This window comes from Sminthopsis crassicaudata, chromosome 3 (assembly GCF_048593235.1).
Source record: "Sminthopsis crassicaudata isolate SCR6 chromosome 3, ASM4859323v1, whole genome shotgun sequence".
In the NCBI taxonomy this organism is placed as follows: domain Eukaryota; kingdom Metazoa; phylum Chordata; class Mammalia; order Dasyuromorphia; family Dasyuridae; genus Sminthopsis; species Sminthopsis crassicaudata.
Window position 1 is genome coordinate 615,952,144 of NC_133619.1, and position 19,641 is coordinate 615,971,784.

At 44.5% G+C, this 19,641-nt stretch overlaps 1 protein-coding gene across 1 annotated transcript; it reads left to right on the forward strand.

Moving 5' to 3' along the window:
• The first annotated feature begins 955 nt into the window (after window positions 1-955).
• HSPB7 (heat shock protein family B (small) member 7) lies at window positions 956-7,055 on the forward strand. The gene is made up of 3 exons (XM_074306165.1): window positions 956-1,290; window positions 2,616-2,749; window positions 5,051-7,055. Exons 1-3 carry the CDS (start codon window positions 1,101-1,103, stop codon window positions 5,228-5,230), a joined length of 504 nt encoding a protein of 167 aa, XP_074162266.1. The 5' UTR covers window positions 956-1,100; the 3' UTR covers window positions 5,231-7,055.
• Window positions 7,056-19,641: the final 12,586 nt, after the last annotated feature.

Genomic DNA, 19,641 nt, shown 5'->3' on the forward strand with positions numbered 1-19,641 from the left:
GCTGTGTGACCCTGGGCAAGTCACTTAACCCCAATTGCCTCAGGGAAAAAAAATTTAAATGATTGGTTTTGCAAGGTTGAAAACTGTCTTTGATGATATGTTGAAAATAAAAATTATTATTAATTTTTTTTTTTAAAGAAAATGACTGGCTTTTGCAAGGATGACTTGAAAACTGTCTTTGCTGCTTGCCATCTAGGGAAGGGGATGGAGGGAGAGAAGGGAAAAGTCGGAACAGAAGTGAGTGCAAGCGATAATGTTGTAAAAAATTACCCAAGCATATGTTGTCAATAAAAAGATATAATTAAAAAAGAAAGAAAGAAAAAAGAAAACTGTCTTTGAATGTACTTTGAAAATAAAGTTTTTATTAAATTTTTTTTAAAAAAGAAAATGACTTTGGTTTTGCAAGGATGACTGTTGAAAACTATCTCTGAAGTATTTTGAAAATAAAAAGCTATTATAATTTTTTTTAAAAAACAGAAAATGAATAGACCCTGGGTCTGAAAGTGCCGGAGGGGCTCCCTCCTTCACTTCCACCCCTTGCTCTCGCTCTCTCTCCTCTCCTTTCACCTTCCACTGCTTCCCTCCTCCTTTCCTAAACAAGTCGCTCGTGCCCCGGTGGCCCCGTCCTTCCCATTTCCCGGGCTCCCTGTGGCTCCCTTCTCTTCCTTCTCATTCTTTTCTCTCTTCTCTTCCTAAAAGTCCCCATGGCCACCAGCACCCCCCTGGAGCCCCCCCTCCTCCCTCGGGCCCCTCTCCCAGCCCCCTCCGTTATCTGCAGGCCGGAATGCTTCTGGATGAGCTCAGCCTCAGGCCCCGCTTCAGTCCGTTCGAATGTCAGCACCAACATCTCTCAGCGGGAAAACCTTCTCCCCACCCCCCCACCCCCCCACCCCGGCCGCCACCCCCGCCCCTCCGGCCCGCTCCTCCAGCCACAGACCTATATTTAGCCAGTGGACAAGAGGGCTGGCCCGGAGCCCGGGGGGCGGCGAGGGCCTTATAAAGCCCCGCTCCTCAGCGCCTCGAGCATTCCCTCCGTCCTGCCGCCCGCCCTGCCGAGCCTCCTGGCGTTCCGGGACAGAGCCCCCACCCCCGCTTAGTGAATGAGCCACAAGACCTCCTCTACCTTCCGAGCGGAACACAGCTTCCACTCCTCCTCCTCCTCCTCTTCCTCCTCCTCCTCTTCAGCCTCCCACAACGCCCCTGCCCGGGACCTGCCCATGGAGAAGGCTCTGAGCATGTTTTCTGAGGATTTCGGCAGCTTCATGCGGCCGCAGCCTCTGGGCTTTCCAGGCAAGTTGGGGCGGGAGGGAGACAAGACAGGAGTCCGGGGGAGCGCGGCCCCTCGGGCGGACTGGAGGGGGGAGGGAGGCAGAGGAGCAAGGCAGCCGGACTCTTCTTCCAGAAGCCTGTCATAGCCCGCTCTGCCAGCAGGAGGTGCTGGGGGGCCGGGGAGGGGCAGGGGTGGCCACCGCAGTAGAACGGTCCGAGAGGAGAGACTGGTCAGGAAGGGTGGACGCCGAGTCGTGAGAATCGGGGGGAGTCCAAAGGGCCAGCGCCGACCTTTGCTGTTTGTTTGGTCAATGTCAGAGCCCCGGATTGGATCCTGGTTCTGCCTCCTCACCTGTAAAATGGGCTCTTTGGGCAAGAGCCTCGGTTTCCTCACCTGTAAAATGGGAAGGTTGTAGAGGTGACCTTTGGCCAAGAGCCTCGGTTTCCTCACCTGTAAAATGGGAAGGTTGTAGAGGTGACCTTTGGCCAAGAGCTCGGTTTCCTCACCTGTAAAATGGGAAGGTTGTAGAGGTGACCTTTGGCCAAGAGCCTCAGTTTCCTCACCTGACCTGTAAAACCTCTTCCATCGTTGATTCAATGATCCATTCTGGTCTGGAAGGAAACAATAAAATGAATAGGAACTTGAGGTGGAAAAGGGCCTCCGAACTGATTAAAGACCGGGGCTCTAGGAGGAAACCTGGCATCCCCATCCAGGAAGAGAAGGGACCCCAGAAGCCATTTGGACCAAAGCTGAGGAATTTGAGATACATGTTAGGAGACTCGCACAAGGTCACACGGATGGCAGAACCAAAATTCCAAGCCAGGTCCTCAAGATTCCAGAGGATTGACTCTCTATAATGAGGGGGAGCTTGGGAGTTCTCAGGTCTCATTGCTGCTTGTCCAAAGGTGTCTTGGCTGGGGTGGGGAAAGGGAGTGGAGAGATGTGTGGGGGATTAAAGGTAGAGGAAAAACTAGGAGGGGAGGGACTGGGGAGGGGCTACCTTGGAGACATGTGGGGCACAGAGCCGGAGATGTCTCCTGTAATCACTCTGGAATGAGAAAAAATCCAGATGCCATGATGTCATGGAAAAAGCCCCAGACTTTTACTCAGAGAGAGGAGCCAGGTTCTAACAGGGCTTTCTTTTCTGTGCCTCAGTTTACTCATCTGTAAAATTCAGAGGCTGCATTGCATTAGATCATCTCTAAGGTCTCTTCCAGCCCCAGTATTCTAATGACCATCTAATGGGTGTTTGGGAAGAGAAAGGAGAGGCAGGATCAGCCTCCTCACATTGAGGACTTGCAATCACTCCATCTGCTATTCCCCACCCCCACCCCTGCCACGGCAGCCCGATCTGGGGGTACAGGCAACATCAAGACCCTGGGAGACTCCTACCAGTTTGCGGTGGACGTGAGCGACTTCTCCCCAGAGGACATCATCGTCACTACATCCAACAACCAGATCGAGGTTCGGGCTGAGAAGGTGAGCGGCTCTCTGTTCCGGTTAGGCTTGAGTGTCCCATCTGTCCCTCCTGACCTTTGTTCTTTGGGATCTCCCTAGCCACCTCGGACAAGGTTGGCAAGGGGGACTGTTAGGATAACCTACATGGGATTAGGAAAAGCAAAACAGGAGAGAAATTAGTGAGACGGGGCAGAAGGAGAACTTGGGAGTGAGGTGAAGGGGAGGCAATGGGTGCCCTCCTCTCAGCAGGTAATTCCCTGTGACTGAGTCAACTCCAAAAGAAGAGATGAAAAAATGAACCTTCTGGCTTCCTCTGCAGAGGTGGGGAACGAGGGGTCTGTAGTGCTGCATATATTGTCAGACTTGCTCTGTCTTAGTTCTGCTGAACTGCTATTTTCTCCTTTTTTTTTCTTTGTTACAAGAGGGTGTGGGGAAGGGAGGAGAAAGGGACTTATCTGGAAATGAAACTAATGTAAAACCAAAACATGTCGACACAATTTTTTAAAGGGAGGTGTAACTGGGTTTGAGGACAGTGGGGTGGGGTATCGAAGGCAGAAGCAGAAGCCGGATGGGAGATATGTTTGGGAAGGACAAGGAAGGGGCAGATCCTGATGGAGACAGGAAGGGAGTGGGTACCAGCCAGCCTCCTCTCAGAGAGCTGGGAGCCCCACTTTCCCGGGACTCGTGAGCTAGTTTTGTGGAGTTGGGGTGACCCCATATCTCATTCTTGACCTACCTGTGAAACCTCTAAGGCTTGGGGGGGGCTGCTTTGGGCAGAATCCCACTGGAGGCAGTTCAGACCCTAGGAACCTCAGGGAGGACTTCTTGTGCCTTACTGCTCATTTCTTAGTAGCAGAACAGAGGGGACTCTGCTTTAGGATAAAGAAACATCATATTGGCCCGTCCTACTCTGGGACTCTGCCCTGCTTTCCGAAGAACTCAATAAATCTATCAATGAATGAACAAAGTTTATTTAGACCTTACTGTGCTCAAATAATAATGGGGATAACTTGTATTTGCATAATGCCCTAAAGTTTATAAAATTCCTTTCTTACAAAGAAAGGTGAGGGCCGTGTGAAAAAGCTGGTGCCAGTATTATTATAATCATTTTACAGAGAAGGAAGCTGAGGGAAAAGGGCTTACCCAAAATTACCCAATTAACAAACGCCGGGGCCAGTGCTGAAACCCTTCTGACTTAGACCAGTGGCTTCACAGCTGAGTAGTGACCAATCTGTGGCTGTAACCCATTTCTCACCACAATGGACCTCCTCATCCCATGACTCAGTTTCCCTGTTTGTAGGAGGGGAGGCACTGATGTAGAAATTCCATTGGGATGCCCCGTTGATTCAAAGTGAACTGTGGGTAGGCACCAGCAATAGGCCAGGAAAACAGCCAGCTCTGAAGGGACTTTGGGGGGATGGACCAAGTCTTGTTTCCAGGGAGCAGGAAAGGGAAACCAGCACAGCTACCGCCCACAGTTGTCCCCGCAGATGACCCTGGTGCCAACCCCAGACGGCCCAGGCATGTGCCAGTCCTGGTGCCCAGTAGCTGGGCATGACTCATGCTCCCTCTTGCCACCATCAGAACGCTATGTCCTGGCCAGAGGCCGCTGGGAGGAGCCATCTAGGCCCAGGCTTTGACCTGGCTCTATGTGGGTGGGCACTTGATTAAGGCAGGTACCTGGGGAAGACACTTTGTTCCTTCATGGATCCTTCCTGTGGATTCCTGGGGGGATTCCAGAGAGCAACACAGCCCACCCTCATCCATCGCAGAGGCCACGTCCCCCTCCCTGAAACCCTTTTTTTTCTCCTTGATTATTCAGCTTCTTCACTATTCTCCCTCACTGAACCCCATTCCTAACAGAGACTCAACCGATTGCATCCTCCTCTTCTCCCCTTCACTGAGCCCCCTTTCCCTCCCTGCCCTCCTATTCCTCTCTTTTGTGGCCCCACCTCCCTAACTGATCTCCATCCTCCTGAAGCCTCATCCCCCTAACGGTTACAGGTCCCATCCTCCTCATTGTCTCCATCGCTACATCCATCCCCTCCATCCTGCCCTTTACCTCCATTCCATTTGCTGAGGTCCCCCTCCCCATCCTGGGCCTATCCCATTGAACAAGGGATGATTCAGATAAAAAAAAACCACCTGGACACATTCTATAAGCTCTTAAGTGCTGGGCGTGGTGAGGGGTACTTAACTCATGGCCACCCCCATCCAGCCACTAGCCTGGGTCTGCAGAGAATAGGGGAGATTGTCTCCTTCAGGAAAGTCACAGCAAGGCCAGAGTGACTTGTGTTGACCCCTTGCCTCCTTTACCCCCAGCTGGCCCCAGATGGCACTGTCATGAATACCTTCACCCACAAATGCCAGCTCCCGGAAGATGTGGACCCCACATCGGTGACCTCAGCCCTGGGCGATGACGGGAGCCTCACCATCCGAGCCCGACGCCATCCCCACCCGGAGCATGTGCAGCAGACCTTCCGAACTGAAATCAAAATCTGAGGGGCCACATGGCCCGAAGCCTCCCTGGCCTGCCCAAGGGGAGTGCCCTCCTCCATTTCCCCCCACTAACAGGCCCGATAGAAAAGCTTTCCTTCTCTCTTCCCCATCCCCAACTCTTGGCTGGGGCTTGGACAGAACTCCAGGTTCCATGTCTTCCATCTTGGTCCTGGGATCTCAATTTCAAGCCTCTTCGTTCCCCTTCCCAACCCTGGTTCCAGCTCCCCGGCTGTGGCCCCTGGTGGGTCACTTCTGAAGCCCAGGGCCCTCGATTTAGATTGGGGTGGAAATGGTGATCCTCTTTACCACCCCCAAGGCAGGCCTCCCGCTGTACCCATGTAAGTTCTAGATCAATACAATGGGACTCGTGCTTAGTTGGCTCTGGGTGCTAGATCTGGACAGCTTCAAGCGGAACCTCTCTCACAGGGGTCTTCTCAGCCTCTGGGATAAGAAACTTGGAGGAAAGAGAGAGCTCTAAAGAAGAAGCAATTTGGTTTCTAGGCAGCATGGGGACTAATATAAAAGATTCTGAGTGCATCTCTCAGTCCCTCCTGGGTTCTGGTATATAGGGAGGGGTGGGGGAGAAATAGGAGTGAGGAGTCCCTCCGTAACAGTGAGTAAACTACGACTTTCCCTTTTTCTTAGGATTGGAAGCCAAATTTGGATAAAGGCCCATCCAAGGGAGGTGGGGGGATTCTTGGGGAGTCGGGACCTGTTCCCTTCTCCCACTCAATACCCTGATGATGCCTTAGTGGGTTGTCCTTGTCTCACACCCAACAGAGTGCGAAGAAAAGAAAGAGCCCAGTAGTCAATTAATCAACATTCAATTATTAAGAACCTACTCCGACCTAGCTACTCCTCCCATCACCAGTGACTCCATGTCCTTAAAGCATCCTAGAGCAGTGACAGAGCACTGGACTTGAAATCAGAAGACCTGTTCTTGGTCACTTTGCAAACTTGACCAAATCTATAAAACCGCTTTAAGCCTCCATTTCCTTAATTGTAAGAATCAGACTATAGTGTCCCTTCCCATTGGAGAGCCTAAGCTCCTTTAGAATGGATCCCAAGAGGGAAGTTCTCTTATTATCCCTGTTTTATAGATGAGAAAAGTGAGGCAGAAATAAGGTGACCTGACATGGGCTTGCCGTGGATCTCACCAGCTGTGCCTTCCTCCGTCCCTTCACTCTGCTCCGGGCAGCATTGCTCCGGACCTCATCCTGGCCAGAGGGACAGAGAAAGGGCTGAAGGGAGACCTCAGAGGAGTGTCCATTTATGATGGCCTCTCCTTGGCAGATCCCAAGCCCATCAGCCCAGCCAGCCAATGAACCTGGCCAGACTATGAAGCTTCCTTCTAGCTTTACCATCTGATGAGTCTTTGGTGGGAGAAGAGGGAGACCAGGGGAATGGCAGACAGACCACTTAGAGCAGGTGGAGAAGAACACCAAGAATGGATCCTTTTATGGAGTGCCTTTTAGAAGGCTTATTAAAAGTATTTCTCCCTCCATTTTTCACAAGAGGAAACTGAGACTTAGGGTTTGGATTTATCCATGGTCAGTAAGTGTCCCAGCTAGAGCTCAAACCTAATTCTCCTGACCTCTTCTTTCTATACCAAACACCCAACCTCCTCCCTCTCTCACTCCAACCTGAACTCTTACCCCCAGCTCCCTGTCTTCCAGATCTAGTGTATTTGACAGCGGGCAAGCTAGGAGGCTCCTACCTTAGCTACCACCTGTGCCCTGTGACAGGGAAGCTGCCCATTAGTGTCCTATCTGTATATCGGGATTTTTCTAACCTGGGTTGGTTCTTGATAAATTATTTATGACTCCTGCTGTCTACTGCCTAATAGTCTCAACCTCAACCCCTCCGGAAATAATAATAATAATCAGAATTGACATTTGTGCAGCACTCTAAGAATCAAAACCAGCTTTATTTAGATTATTCCATTTCAGACTCAACAATAGTCCTGTGAGAGAGCCATTAGAGGGGACAAGAAAGGGAATAAACATTTATACAGTGCCTACTATGTGCCTGACACTATACTAAGCACTTTCTATTATTATCATATTTATCCTCACAACAATCCCGGGAGGGAAGTTCTCTTATTATCCCTGTTTTATAGATGAGAAAAGTGAGGCAGAAATAAGGTGACTTTCCTAGGGTCACACAGTGTCTGAGGCTGAATTTCAACTCAGGTCTTCCTGATACCAGATCGAATGCTTTAAACACTGTGGTTACCCCCATTTTACAGATGAGGAAATTAAGACTCAGAGAGATTGTTTAGCATAATATAGTAGAAATAGAGCTGAAAAAAAATTAGGGCTGGGTTTGGAGTCTGGAGACCTGAGTTGTGTGATTTTGGACAATTCATTTAACACCTTTGGGGGTCAGCTTCCTCCATTGCCAAAAAAGAGGTTTGGATGAAGTGACCTCCAGTCCTAATATATGATTCTATGACCCGCCGGAGGCCGATGTCGGAGGCCGATGCTGGAGGCCGACTTTGTTCCCACCTCCAGGAGTAGTTCTGCATTCCCAGCTTCCATATTGTCTCTTCTGATGCTTCATGATGGGGGTCAGGGGGGTCCTTGGTGAACAACATTTTTTCATTTGCTTCTCCACTCACTGTTTGGGGCATCATCCTCAAACAAGGTTTTCCTTCTCTGCACCATGGTGATGTCCAAGGCCTGAACGCTCCATCCTGTTCACAGTTGGTCAATAAGTATTTATTAAGCACCTACTATGTGCTAGATGAATCTCTGCTTTCCCCAAATTGAGGTTTCCAGAGTGGTGTTTCCTGCCCCAAAACATCCAACTTTCTTCCTAAATCAATGAAGAAACCTTGATTAAAAGCCAGACATGATACAAAGGCAAAAATGGAGAATCCCCATCCTCAAGGTGCTTACATTCTATCACGGGAACCAATACGTAGACAGTGAGCTCCATATAAAATGTAGGTGGATGGTATTGGACCCGTAATTTCATTGGTGTATGGAATTTCTGGAGCAGGAGAATCCTTCTCCCAACACAGATTTCTCTGTAATCTAATCTCGGGGCTGCCTAGAGCCCTAAGAAGTCAAGGGAATCACACGGCCCTGATAATCAGAGGCGAGACTTCAAGAGACACTCTGAGGCTGATTCTCTACCTATGACATCATGCTGCCTTTCATGTATTTGTCTACAATCTATAGGGGCCCAATGAGAAGCACTTGCCCTTTGGTTGGGGTCTCACTGATTAGAGCACCTCCAGGTTGTCCTCTCTCTCTCATCTAGAGGTCTGTGAATATGGAGTTTGTGTCTACAGCATTCATACCAGTCATACGTAGTCATTTTTTCAGCTTAAAAATCAAACACCATGTGCATACACACAAACTTCTATTTCCGGAGTTCTTTGAAGTTTCCCTCCTTTGAGTTCTTCTTCTGATACCTACTTGTGCTACCAACAAGAGTGCCAGATGTCAGAAACTTCCTTCCAGGAATATTCCATGTCTAAAAACTAGAATTTATATAGCACTTCAAGGTTTGCAAATCACTCTATAAATGTTATCACACAATAGTAGGTACTATTAATATCCCCATTTTGCAGATAAAAATAATTGAGACCAACAGAAGCAAGAGTGCCTTGTCCAGAAAACCACATCCGATCAGTGTCTGAGGCTGAATTTGAACTCACTCTTCCAGGAGCCAAGTCTTTGGCTTTATCCATGGGCTAAGTAGCCGTTTGAGAATCAGCCTGGCAAAGTTCGGAGAGTCCCACTTGCAGGGAATGATCTTTGGGGACACAGCTGTTCTCTGAGACTGGATTTATAGAAATAGCAGAATCTTAAACTCTTAGGTTTGTTTTTCTTATAAGAGCACTGAGGTGAGAAAGGGCAAACTCACAATGCTTATCTTCCAAGAGGTGAGTGAATTCATAGATTTTACACTGAAGATCATAGAGATGGTAGCAAGTAAGGGAAGGTTTGAAGGAAAGGAAGAACTCTAACAGCTGGATGTGGTGGGGGTCCGGGTCCCAGATGGGAATTTCTTCCAGTTTGAGGAATGGAGAATAATATGAGAAAAGACATTAAGATTCCAGAGGGGGGGGGAAACTCCAGAGAAGAATGGATTGGGACAGATGGAGTATATTAAAGGGTATAATGTGAGATAAATTTGAATTCATAAACTGGAGTCAGATATACCTTCAGAAGGGAAGCTAAGTAGTACTACAATGCATACAGTGGCAAGCCTGAAGTCAGGAGGACCTGAATTCAAATCTATCTTCAAATACCAGCTTGTGACAACATGCAAGTCACTTTCAGTTCCTCATCTATAAAAATGAGTTAGAGAAGGAAATGGCGAACCACTCCAATATCTCTCCCAAAGAAACCCCATCTGGGTTTGCTTTGAGATAAGAATTGCTACCCCATTTTTTTAAACTTTAACTGAAGCATAATAGATTCTACTCTAGCCCTTTCCTTCACTCTGTGTGCGTCTCTCTGCTTCGAGTGTGTTTTATGTTAACAATATTGTAGAATTCTAGTTTTTAATATACTCTGCCATTCACTTCCATTTTTATGGGAGAGTTCATCCCATTCACATTCATATTCATGAAGAGTCAGACAAGACTGAAATAACTGAACAACAGACATATCTTAACATTGTTTTTCCTTATCTTCCCTCCTATCATTATTTTTTTTTTCTTTTGGTAACTTTAATACTTAGAAATCCCAGTTCACATCAGTCTAAGACTCCTTTATCCCAGTTTTTTTTCTGTCACAACAGAAGCCTCAGTATTGATAAAATTGATAAATTTCAGGCAAGAAATCGAAAACCTTAAGGACAAAGTTTCTATTTTCATTTTTGCTGCTCGCTAAAAACAAGAGAAAGTCAGATTTAAGAAGTAAACAGTTCAAGAAGAATTAATTTGAGGAGGAAATTTGGATATGTGGACAAAGGTTTAAAATATAGGAAGGATAGCTTCCTGACCAGGGATGGAGTCCGCCCCATCAGGATTATAATAAGAATATATTGGCCTAGAGTCTCACAATTCTAATCAAAACAATTAGATTGGGTCATTGTTGAGAGTCGGAGGGGCAGTGGAGGTGAGGGGAGCCAATCAAAATTCATGACTGAAACAGTTTTAAACTAAAAACAGAAGGAGAAAATGGCCCGTGAACTCCAATAAACTTTGAATTTAAATAGTCTGTGACTCTTATCAACTATGTGAGCAAAAGTGAGTCAGTTTAACCCCTTTGGACCTGGGGCAACCCTCTAAATGGGAGAATTCTCACACCAGATGAAATCACAAGTCCTTGATGTGTCAGTATACATTCACTAAGATAGATCCTCCAGGAGCTGCTAATAAAACCCATGGCCCTCTTGCCCCTGGATGGGGACCAGGACTGGAAAGTTAGGATGCCTGGCTTTCATGGGACCCTCAGGACCCAGGCTAGCAGGTCCTTTATTAGAAAGAGTATCCCATCGGTAGAATGGTAAGTGGGGAAGAAGATTGTGGTTTAGAGTCTCACTGTTGAAGGGATGGTGAGGAGACTGCTGGACTATGAGTCTCTCTACATCTACAGGGCAGGTTCCGGGAGCTTAAAACTTCAGTCTTTCCATTAGTTCTTCTGGGCAGGGCCCTGTAGTCTGAGCTGGTGGCCAATGAAAAGTGACCTCCCACCTCTGGAGGTTGTATAAACATTGGATTGATAATTGATTTGTCAAGTTGTGCAGGTGGGAGAGAAGTGGTAGCAGCCATTAGTTATAAGCCAGGGCTCACTGCTCTGCCCAGCTTCCTCCTAACCCAGTGGTCCAGCCCCTCCCTGACTCCAGAATCCACTGGCACAGGGAACAGGGCCTCAAGGCCCCAGGCAGCTAGGGGCACTGTCTCTCTCCCTCCCCCATTGTCTGGGTAGGCGAGGGAGGGGTTATTTCCAGCTTCACTGACTCATTCATTCCCCTGGCTATTTGCAGCCCAGTCCCCTCAGCTGCCCAGAGCAGGGGGATGGGGGAGTAGAAGGAGGGGTTCCAGGGTCTACTTACACACAGCTTTTCCCTTTATGAGTCACCTTCTTGACCTCTGTCCTCCAAACCCCAGGCTCTCCTCCCCCTCCTCAAAGTTTGTGTAGGGAGACGTGGTAAAAGGAATGGGAACTAAGAGGGGCAGAGAGGTAGACTTCATTTGGAGAATTCCATAGACCTTGGGTTCTTCCTAGGAGCACAGAGTGTCAGAAGTTCAGTCCCCTGGGGGGCCCAACCTCCTCCTCCACCCCCCACCCTCAGGTCCAACGGGATCAGGTTCATCCAGATCCAACCTACCTCAGGTTGGACACAGAAACTAGTTCTGTCTCTTCTCACCCCCAGAATCCCATTCTGGTGCCTTCACTCATCTCCAAACCTCCTCAGCGATAGTGGGAGGAACTGGGAGTGAAAGGAATGGGAGATCTTGGCTCTATCCCAACAAAGTTTAGGTCTCCTTTCTTTCTCTCCTCTCCTTTCCTTATCTTTCCTCTGACCTTCCTTACAGACTTTCTGCTTTCCCTCTTCTTCCAGTCCCCCTCCCCCTCCTTTCCTTCCTCCTTCTCTCTCTCTCTCTCTCTCTCTCTCTCTCTCTCTCTCTCTCTCTCTCTCTCTCTCTCTCTCTCTCTCTCTCTCTGTCTATCTGTCTCTCCGGCTGTCTTTTTCTGTGTGTGCATGTGTGTCTGCTTGTCTGTGTCTCTGAGTTTCTCTCTGTCTCTGTGTTTCTGTCTCCATCTCTGTCTCTCTAACTCTGTCTCTGTCTCTGTGTGTGTCTCTTTCTCTATTTGTGTCTCTCTTTCTGTGTGTCTATCTGTCTCTGTCTTTTTCTGTGTGTTATCTGTCTGTCTGTCTGTCTGTGTCTCTCTCTGTGTCTCTGTCTTTTTCTGTCTTTTTTCTGTGTGTGTGTGTGTGTATCTATCTGTCTGCCTGCCTGCTTGTCTGCCTGTCTGTTTGTCTGTCTGTCTGTGTCTCTCTCTGTGTCTCTGTCTTTTTCTGTCTTTTTTCTGTGTGTGTGTGTGTGTGTATCTATCTGTCTGCCTGCCTGCTTGTCTGCCTGTCTGTCTGTCTGTCTGTGTCTCTCTCTCTCTGTGTCTCTGTCTTTTTCTGTCTTTTTTCTGTGTGTGTGTGTGTATCTGTCTGCCTGCCTGCTTGTCTGCCTGTCTGTTTGTCTGTCTGTCTCTCTCTGTCTCTCTCTCTCTCTTTTTCTCTCCTGCCAAGGTCACCTCTCAGGCTCTGGCTGGCAGCTGGAGAGACGAGGTGGCAGCTTTTCAACAACTCCACCCAGATGGACTATGGGAAAGCCTGAGACTCTTTGTCTTTCTGGTCCCCTCCCCCTCCATATCCACCTCCTAGCCATATGTAGAAGTGGCCCTCCTCCAGGGTCAAGCCTCCTTTACTTCTCCCCAAAGGGAGACCCATTGGGGATCCAACCCTGGATCAGTTCTTCCCCACCCCCATCTGTAGGAGAGAACAGGACTGTCTGTCTCCCATCTTCCTGCCACTTGCCTTGTCGGTCCCTGATGCCTGAAATGCTCTGTGCTTTTCACCTTCCACATTTAGTTTTCCTGGCTTTCTTCAAACTCCAGCTCAGAAACTTGTTTGGCAGACCTTTCCCCATCCTCCGGCTGCTAGTCCCTTACTTTTTCCCATTGTTTTTATCCATTTGGCACATTTATTCTATATGCTTATTTATTGTGTTGTATCCTCCAATAGAATGTACTCCTTAAAGGCAGGAACCATGTGTTTGCCTTTCTCTGTATCTTCAAAGTCCAGCACACAGTAAGTGCTTAATAAATGTTTGTTGACTCACTTATATAACTTCCAGTGATGTAGATTGGAACCCATCCCTGCCTTCTTGAGTGATTTTTGTCCATATCCTTCCACAAGTCCATTATGGGGCTCCAACTAACATGCTAAAGTAACTCTTTGACTTCCATTTCATCACAAACACACCAGCAGAACATGTGGACTATCCATTGATTACATTATTCCTGCCCCATAACTAACCCATCTTTTAAAAAATAAAACATTTCCCTGATGACATTCTTTACTACTGTTTTTCTACAAAGCTCCTTGTTTGTTATATGCTACAGCCTATTCATACCCACCATGTGTTTTTTCACTGCTCTACAAGCAACCAACAACATTTATTTGTATGTCTCCAGACACCAATATGCCATGATTGGCAAGCCAACAGCTATAATAGTAAAATATTGGTATTCAAAAGATTGACCTTTGTTTCTTTTTAAAATTTTTTCAAAAGTATTTTATTTTCCAAATTCATGTGAAGATAGTTTTTAACATTCATTTTTGTAAGACTGTGTTCCAGATTTTTCTCCCTCTCTACTTTACCTCCCCCTACCCAAGACAGCAAGTAATCTGATATAGGTTAAACACGTTCAACTCTTTTAAACATTTTTTTCATATTTATCATGTTGTGCAAAAAAAAAAAAATCAGGCCCAAAAGGAAAAAACCATGAGAAAGAAAAAGCAAACAACAAAAAGGTGAAAATATTGTGCTTTCATCATATTTAGTTCTGTAGTTCACTCTCTGGTTACAAATGACATTTTCTATGCAGAGTCTATTGGAAATGCCTTGAATCAAACACTGTTGAGAAGGACCAAGTTGATCATCACATAATCTTGTTGTTACTGTGTACAATGCTTTGATTCTCCTCCCTTCACTCAGCATCAGTTCATGTAAATCCTTCTAGGCTTTTCTGAAATTAGCCAGTTCATCATTTCTTATAGAACAATAATATTCCATTACATTCATGTATCTCATTCAGCCATTCTCCAATTGACAGGCATTCATTCAATTTCCAGTTCTTTGCTACAACAAAAAGGGCTGCTACAAACATTTTTTTAAATTTTTTTGAGATCTTGCAAAACATATTTCTTTTTTTATTAATTTTTTAATTATACCATTTTTACAACATTATCCCTTGTACTCCCTTCTGTTCGGAATTTTTCCCTCCTTCCCTCCACCCCCTCCCCTAGATGGCAGGCATTCCCATACATATTAAATCTCTTATAGTATATCCCAGGTACAATATATATGTGCAGAACCGAATTTTTTTGTTGTTGTTGTTGCAAAAGAAGAATTGGATTCAGAAGGTAAAAATAATCTGAGAAGAAAAACAAGAAAATGCTAACAGTTCACACTCATTTCCCAGTGTTCCTTTTCTGTGTGTAGCTGATTCTGTCCATCATTGATCAATTGGATTTGAGTTAGATCTAACATCAGAATACATCCTCATACAGTATTGTTGTTGAAGTGTATAATGATCTCCTAGTTCTGCTCGTTTCACTCAGCATCAGTTGATGTAAGTCTCTCCAGGCCTCTCTGTATTCCTCCTGCTGGTCATTTCTTACAGAGCAATAATATTCCATAACCTTCATATAACATAATTTACCCAACCATTCTCCAATTGATGGACATCCATTCATTTTCCAGTTTCTAACCACTATGAAAAGGGCTGCCACAAACATTTTGGCACATACAGGTCCCTTTCCCTTCTTTAGTATTTCCTTGGGATATAAGCCCAGTATGCTACAAACATTTTTGTATATGTGGGTCCTTTTCCCTCTTTTATGATCTTTTTGGGCTCCAGACCCTGTAGTGAGATTGCTGGATCAAAGGACATGCCCAGTTGATCTTTGTTTCTAAGATGAATTGGGGGTCATTCAAAGAGCTCTAAAGTAATCCTAAGGCAATCCAATCTACTTTCCTCTTATTTGATTTTGGTCCAAACTTATTCATTGTCCATTTGTACTGTCTCTTTAAGATATATGTGTATCATTCAGGAGATTCTAAGTCATTCTGATTGTGACTCTATGGAACATGATGGTAAAGAACCTTTAAGGTGGTATTTTGCTCTACCAAGTCAAAAGTTCTTGAAGAACCAACAGGCAAAGTAGAATCTTGTGTTCTCAACAACTTTTCATAATTGTGTGATGCTTAAAATATGGCCAGTTAAGGATTATCCCTTGCAAAAATTGACTTGTTTTTCCTACTAATGCTGTTACCAAGGATGCATTTGATGACAGCATGAATGGTTCTCATAAAAAAATGTTATAAAATAGATAGGAAAGTAGATACATAGGACAGTAGTATTGATGGTCACCTTTGGTGGAGGGAGTATTAATGCTGTTTGTTACTGTTTCGAGTAATCATTCTAATTATGTCCAATTCTTCATGACTCCATTTAGGGTGTTCTTGGCAAAGATACTAGAGTACTTTGAGGAAACTGAGATAAATAGGATTAAAGGACTTGCCTAGGATCACACAGTATCTGATGTTGGATTTGAACCCAGGTCCTCCTGGATAGCCTGTGCACCATCTAGCTGTGCCTGTGTATTTGATCTAATCTGGCTGCTTTTCTGCTCTTTGTTCTCTTTGCCAACATTTCTGCACATCCAGGATCGGAAGATTGAACTCCAAGTACAGAGATTTCACTGTTTTGGAAGATGAGAGGTTTTCGTCTTTAAATGACCTTAAGGTGATTTTGTTAAGTTGACTTTCTCTCCCCAAGATTCATTTTAACCGATACCATCCTCTCCTACTCCATTTTGTTGCATAAGGCCTTCCATAATCTACTAGAATAATTTACAAGCAACTTTATTTCCAAAGCCTGTATTGCCTTCGACTGCCATCTTCCCTTGTTGGGCAAAAATTGAGGTTTTTTTTGACTAAAGGTCTATTTTTTGGAGCTCCTGGTTATTACAATTTCATCTACATTGGACAAATGCCTTTATGAAATTATTAGTCTCTTCCTTTCTTCCATATATATTGCATTTTCATTATCAACTTGCTTGAATAAGTTATGGTTGAATTTTCAATTACATGCTATGTTTTTCCCCCTTAGTTTTATCCTTCCTTCTAATTTTGTAACAATTTTGATCTTGGTGCTATGACTGCAAATGGTCAGCCAATTTAGGAATGATTCCCTCAGTAGCAATAATGAGGTTTGTATCCCCTCGATTCCTGGTGGTGATGAGGTTAGTGGCAATGAGAGAGCTGTTAAAATCCCCTTTTGGTCGGCCTCAGGTTCAAAGTGAAAGAATTCACTTATCCCGAAATATCATTGACAAAATGAAAGTTTATTATTGGACAGAAACCAGTTTGCTAAGAGACTGCCTTCTATAGTGGTAGAGTCCTATTAGTGAAATGGAATTTTTCTCTGAGAAGAAAATATTTTCTCAGTGGGCAGGGTCCTAGCAAATTTCTTGGGTCTCTGCAAGGAGTGAGTCCAGAAACTGTCCTTTAAAAGGAGTCTTGAGACGTCAGGACTCAGGTTCCCAGATCTAGATGTTTATCAGTATCCAACCCAGATCTCCTATTGGAATTAACAATACTTCAAAGGGCTGCTTTTTGACCAGGATTTCTAATGGAATCAAAGGTTCTGGCATCCCAAAAGATAACTTATCTGGGGGGATATGCCTTCCCCAGGAGGGGCTAAGACTCCAAAAGGAATCACAGATCAAAAGGGAATACAGTTTCAGACTGAAAATCTTAAAGGGAACACAGTTTCCAATAAAGGGAACACAGTTTCAGAATGATAATCTTAAAGGGAACACAGTTTCCAATAAAGGGAACACAGTTTCAGAGTGATAATCTTAAAGGGAACACAACTTCAGTAAAGGGAACAATTTCCCTCCCACTTCAGCAAGTCATTTCTAATATGTCAAAATATAATCAATTTCTTTTTTGTGATATTCATTGTTCAATAAATAGCCAATATCTACCTATTCTTTCCTCAAAAGAAAAAAAAATATTCAAAATGTATAGGTGCAAGGTTTCTGGGTAAGATAAAGTTCTTGGTCATTTCTCAGCCTTTATCCCTGATCCATATTCTACAATATATTTCTCACCATGCTAACATCCCCACCTTCACACTGAGTCTATTATTGCTGCTGCTCAGTCATGTTTAACTCTTCATGATCCCATTTGGGATTTTCTTGGCAAAGATCCTGGAGTGATTTGCCATTTCCTTCTCTGATTCACCCTGAGGCAAACAGGGTGAAATTACTTGCTCAGGGTTACACACCTAGTAAATGTCTGAGGCTAGATTTGAACTCAGGAAAATGAGTATTCCTGAATTGAGTGGATGCAGATCAAATGGGGAATAGCTGATTAAGTTATGGTATATGAGTGTTAAGGAATATTATTGTTCTATATAAAATTATGAGCAAGTTGATTTCAGAAAAGTGATCAGGACCAGGAGAACACTGTACACAGTAACAAGATTGTGATTTATGGGGCAGCTAGGTGGTGCAGTGGATAGAGCACCTACCCTGAAGTCAGGAGGACCTGAGTTCAAATCTAGTCTCAGACACTTAATACTTCCTACTGTGTGATCCTGGGCAAGTCACTTAACCCCAGCCTCAGGGGAAAAAAAAAAAAAAAAAGATTGTGATTTCCTCTGATAGATAGCTCTTCTCAGCAATACACTGATCCAAGACAATTCCAATATGCTTGGGATGTAAAATGCCATTTATATCCAGAGAGAGAACTATGGAGACAGATTGAGGATCAAAGCATAGTATTTCCATTTTCTTTTATATGCTTTTTCTTTCTCATGGTTTTTCACTTTTGTTTTGGAATTTTTCTTGCACGACATGATTAATATGAAAATATGTTTAAAATGATTATACACATATAATCTATATTAGATTGCTTGAGAGAGGGAAATTAAAACTCAAAATCTTATAAGAATGAATGTTGAAAAGTATTTTTATATTTAATTACAAAAATAAAATTTTATTGAATTTTAATAAAGAAAGAAAAAAAAACTATCTTCACATGGAATTGGAAAGATAAAATACTATTGAATTTTTAAAAAATACTCTTCTTCATTCCATGCCCAGTGCTCTATCCACGCTCTATCCACTGTACTACTTAGTTCCCAAATATTAATGTGTGTGTGTGTGTGTGTATATACACATACACGTCACATATGTGTGAATATACTTTGGTTTACTTTGGATGATCTTTTTAGTTCTTTGTAAAAATGTCTTTACCTCTTCGTTCTCTATGACAGATACTGGCTTATAAGGCACAGTTATTCACATGGTCCTATGGTTCCTGTCTCTTGGTTATGACTAGGGAGATCTGAGAGTGTCTGTCATTGACATGATTTACGTGGAACTTCCCAAATCTTTGCAACTTCCTTCTGCCAAGAAGCTGTCAGGTGGCAATGGAAGAGAAGATGAGAGGGAAGATAGATTGGCTATTTCCTTTGCCACAGAAATAGGAACTGAGACATCCCAGCATGGAGGAGGGTGTATGGAGGCAGGGAAATGGAGATGAGGAAAAGGGATCAGAAATGATTCGACAAAAGTGTTAAGAATGAGACTGAGAGAGAGAAAGTTAACCCAAAAGGGAAAGGAGATTTTCCTCATCTCAGGCAGCTAGGTGGCGAAGAGCCAATCAGAGAGAACACTTCTGCTAGTATTAGTAATCTCTGTGGTATTCCTACCCCAAACTGCTTGGGAATTCAAGAGAGACAGATTTAACAAGGAAATAAGCCAACCATCACAAGAGGTAGAAATCTGTTTGTTTGTTCAGGTAACCACGCAGCAAGCAGCACCCAACCACCACTCCACCTGGCCACAGTGGTATTTTGGCATAAAATGACCAAATATCACATGGATTGATGGGGGATGAGGGGGAGATTTTGCCTTTGATTTCATGACAAAACCAACCCCACCCACTTCTTTATCTGCCTTTTCAAGAAAAACCCATGAATCATCCTTGCATCCAGTTGCATCTTCCTCCTGATTCCTGGTTTCATTTATAAAAAAGAGAACATCAGGATTGACACATTATATTCCTCTGTTAGCAGATACATGCTCATTGGAAGAGGGTATTCCTTAGAGTTCTAACAGCTTAGTAAAGTTTACAAATGATTTAAAGACCACAAGTCTTTGCACTCTTCTGCCCCTCTTCCTGTTGATTCGAGCAAAGGAGGCCATTGGACCAAAGGCCATTTTGTAGATTTGTTTCTTGGATTCCACAACCAAAAGGAGCATCATCACGATTTAGACCCATTGGGACATAAGCCTCTCTGTGCTTATCGAGGCTGGTCTAGAGAAGCAGACTTAGTCTGTGCCTTTTTCAGCTTAAAAGCACTTGCCAAAGCTTGTCTCAGCTGGCATCTCCTTTGAGAATCGGGGTCACATTCATGTTGCTGTCAGGCATCAGAGTAGAAGTTTGTAGAAGAAAATAAAAATAGTTATATTTAAATAGTGCTTTAAAGCACTCTGTGCACATCATTTTATAAGATGCTCAATAATAATACTGTGACTGCATGATTATCTCCATTTTTCACGTGAAGAAACTGAGGCACAAGGATGTGAAATGACTTTACCTGGGTCACACAACTACTAAGTATCAGAAGGATTTGAAACACACAATC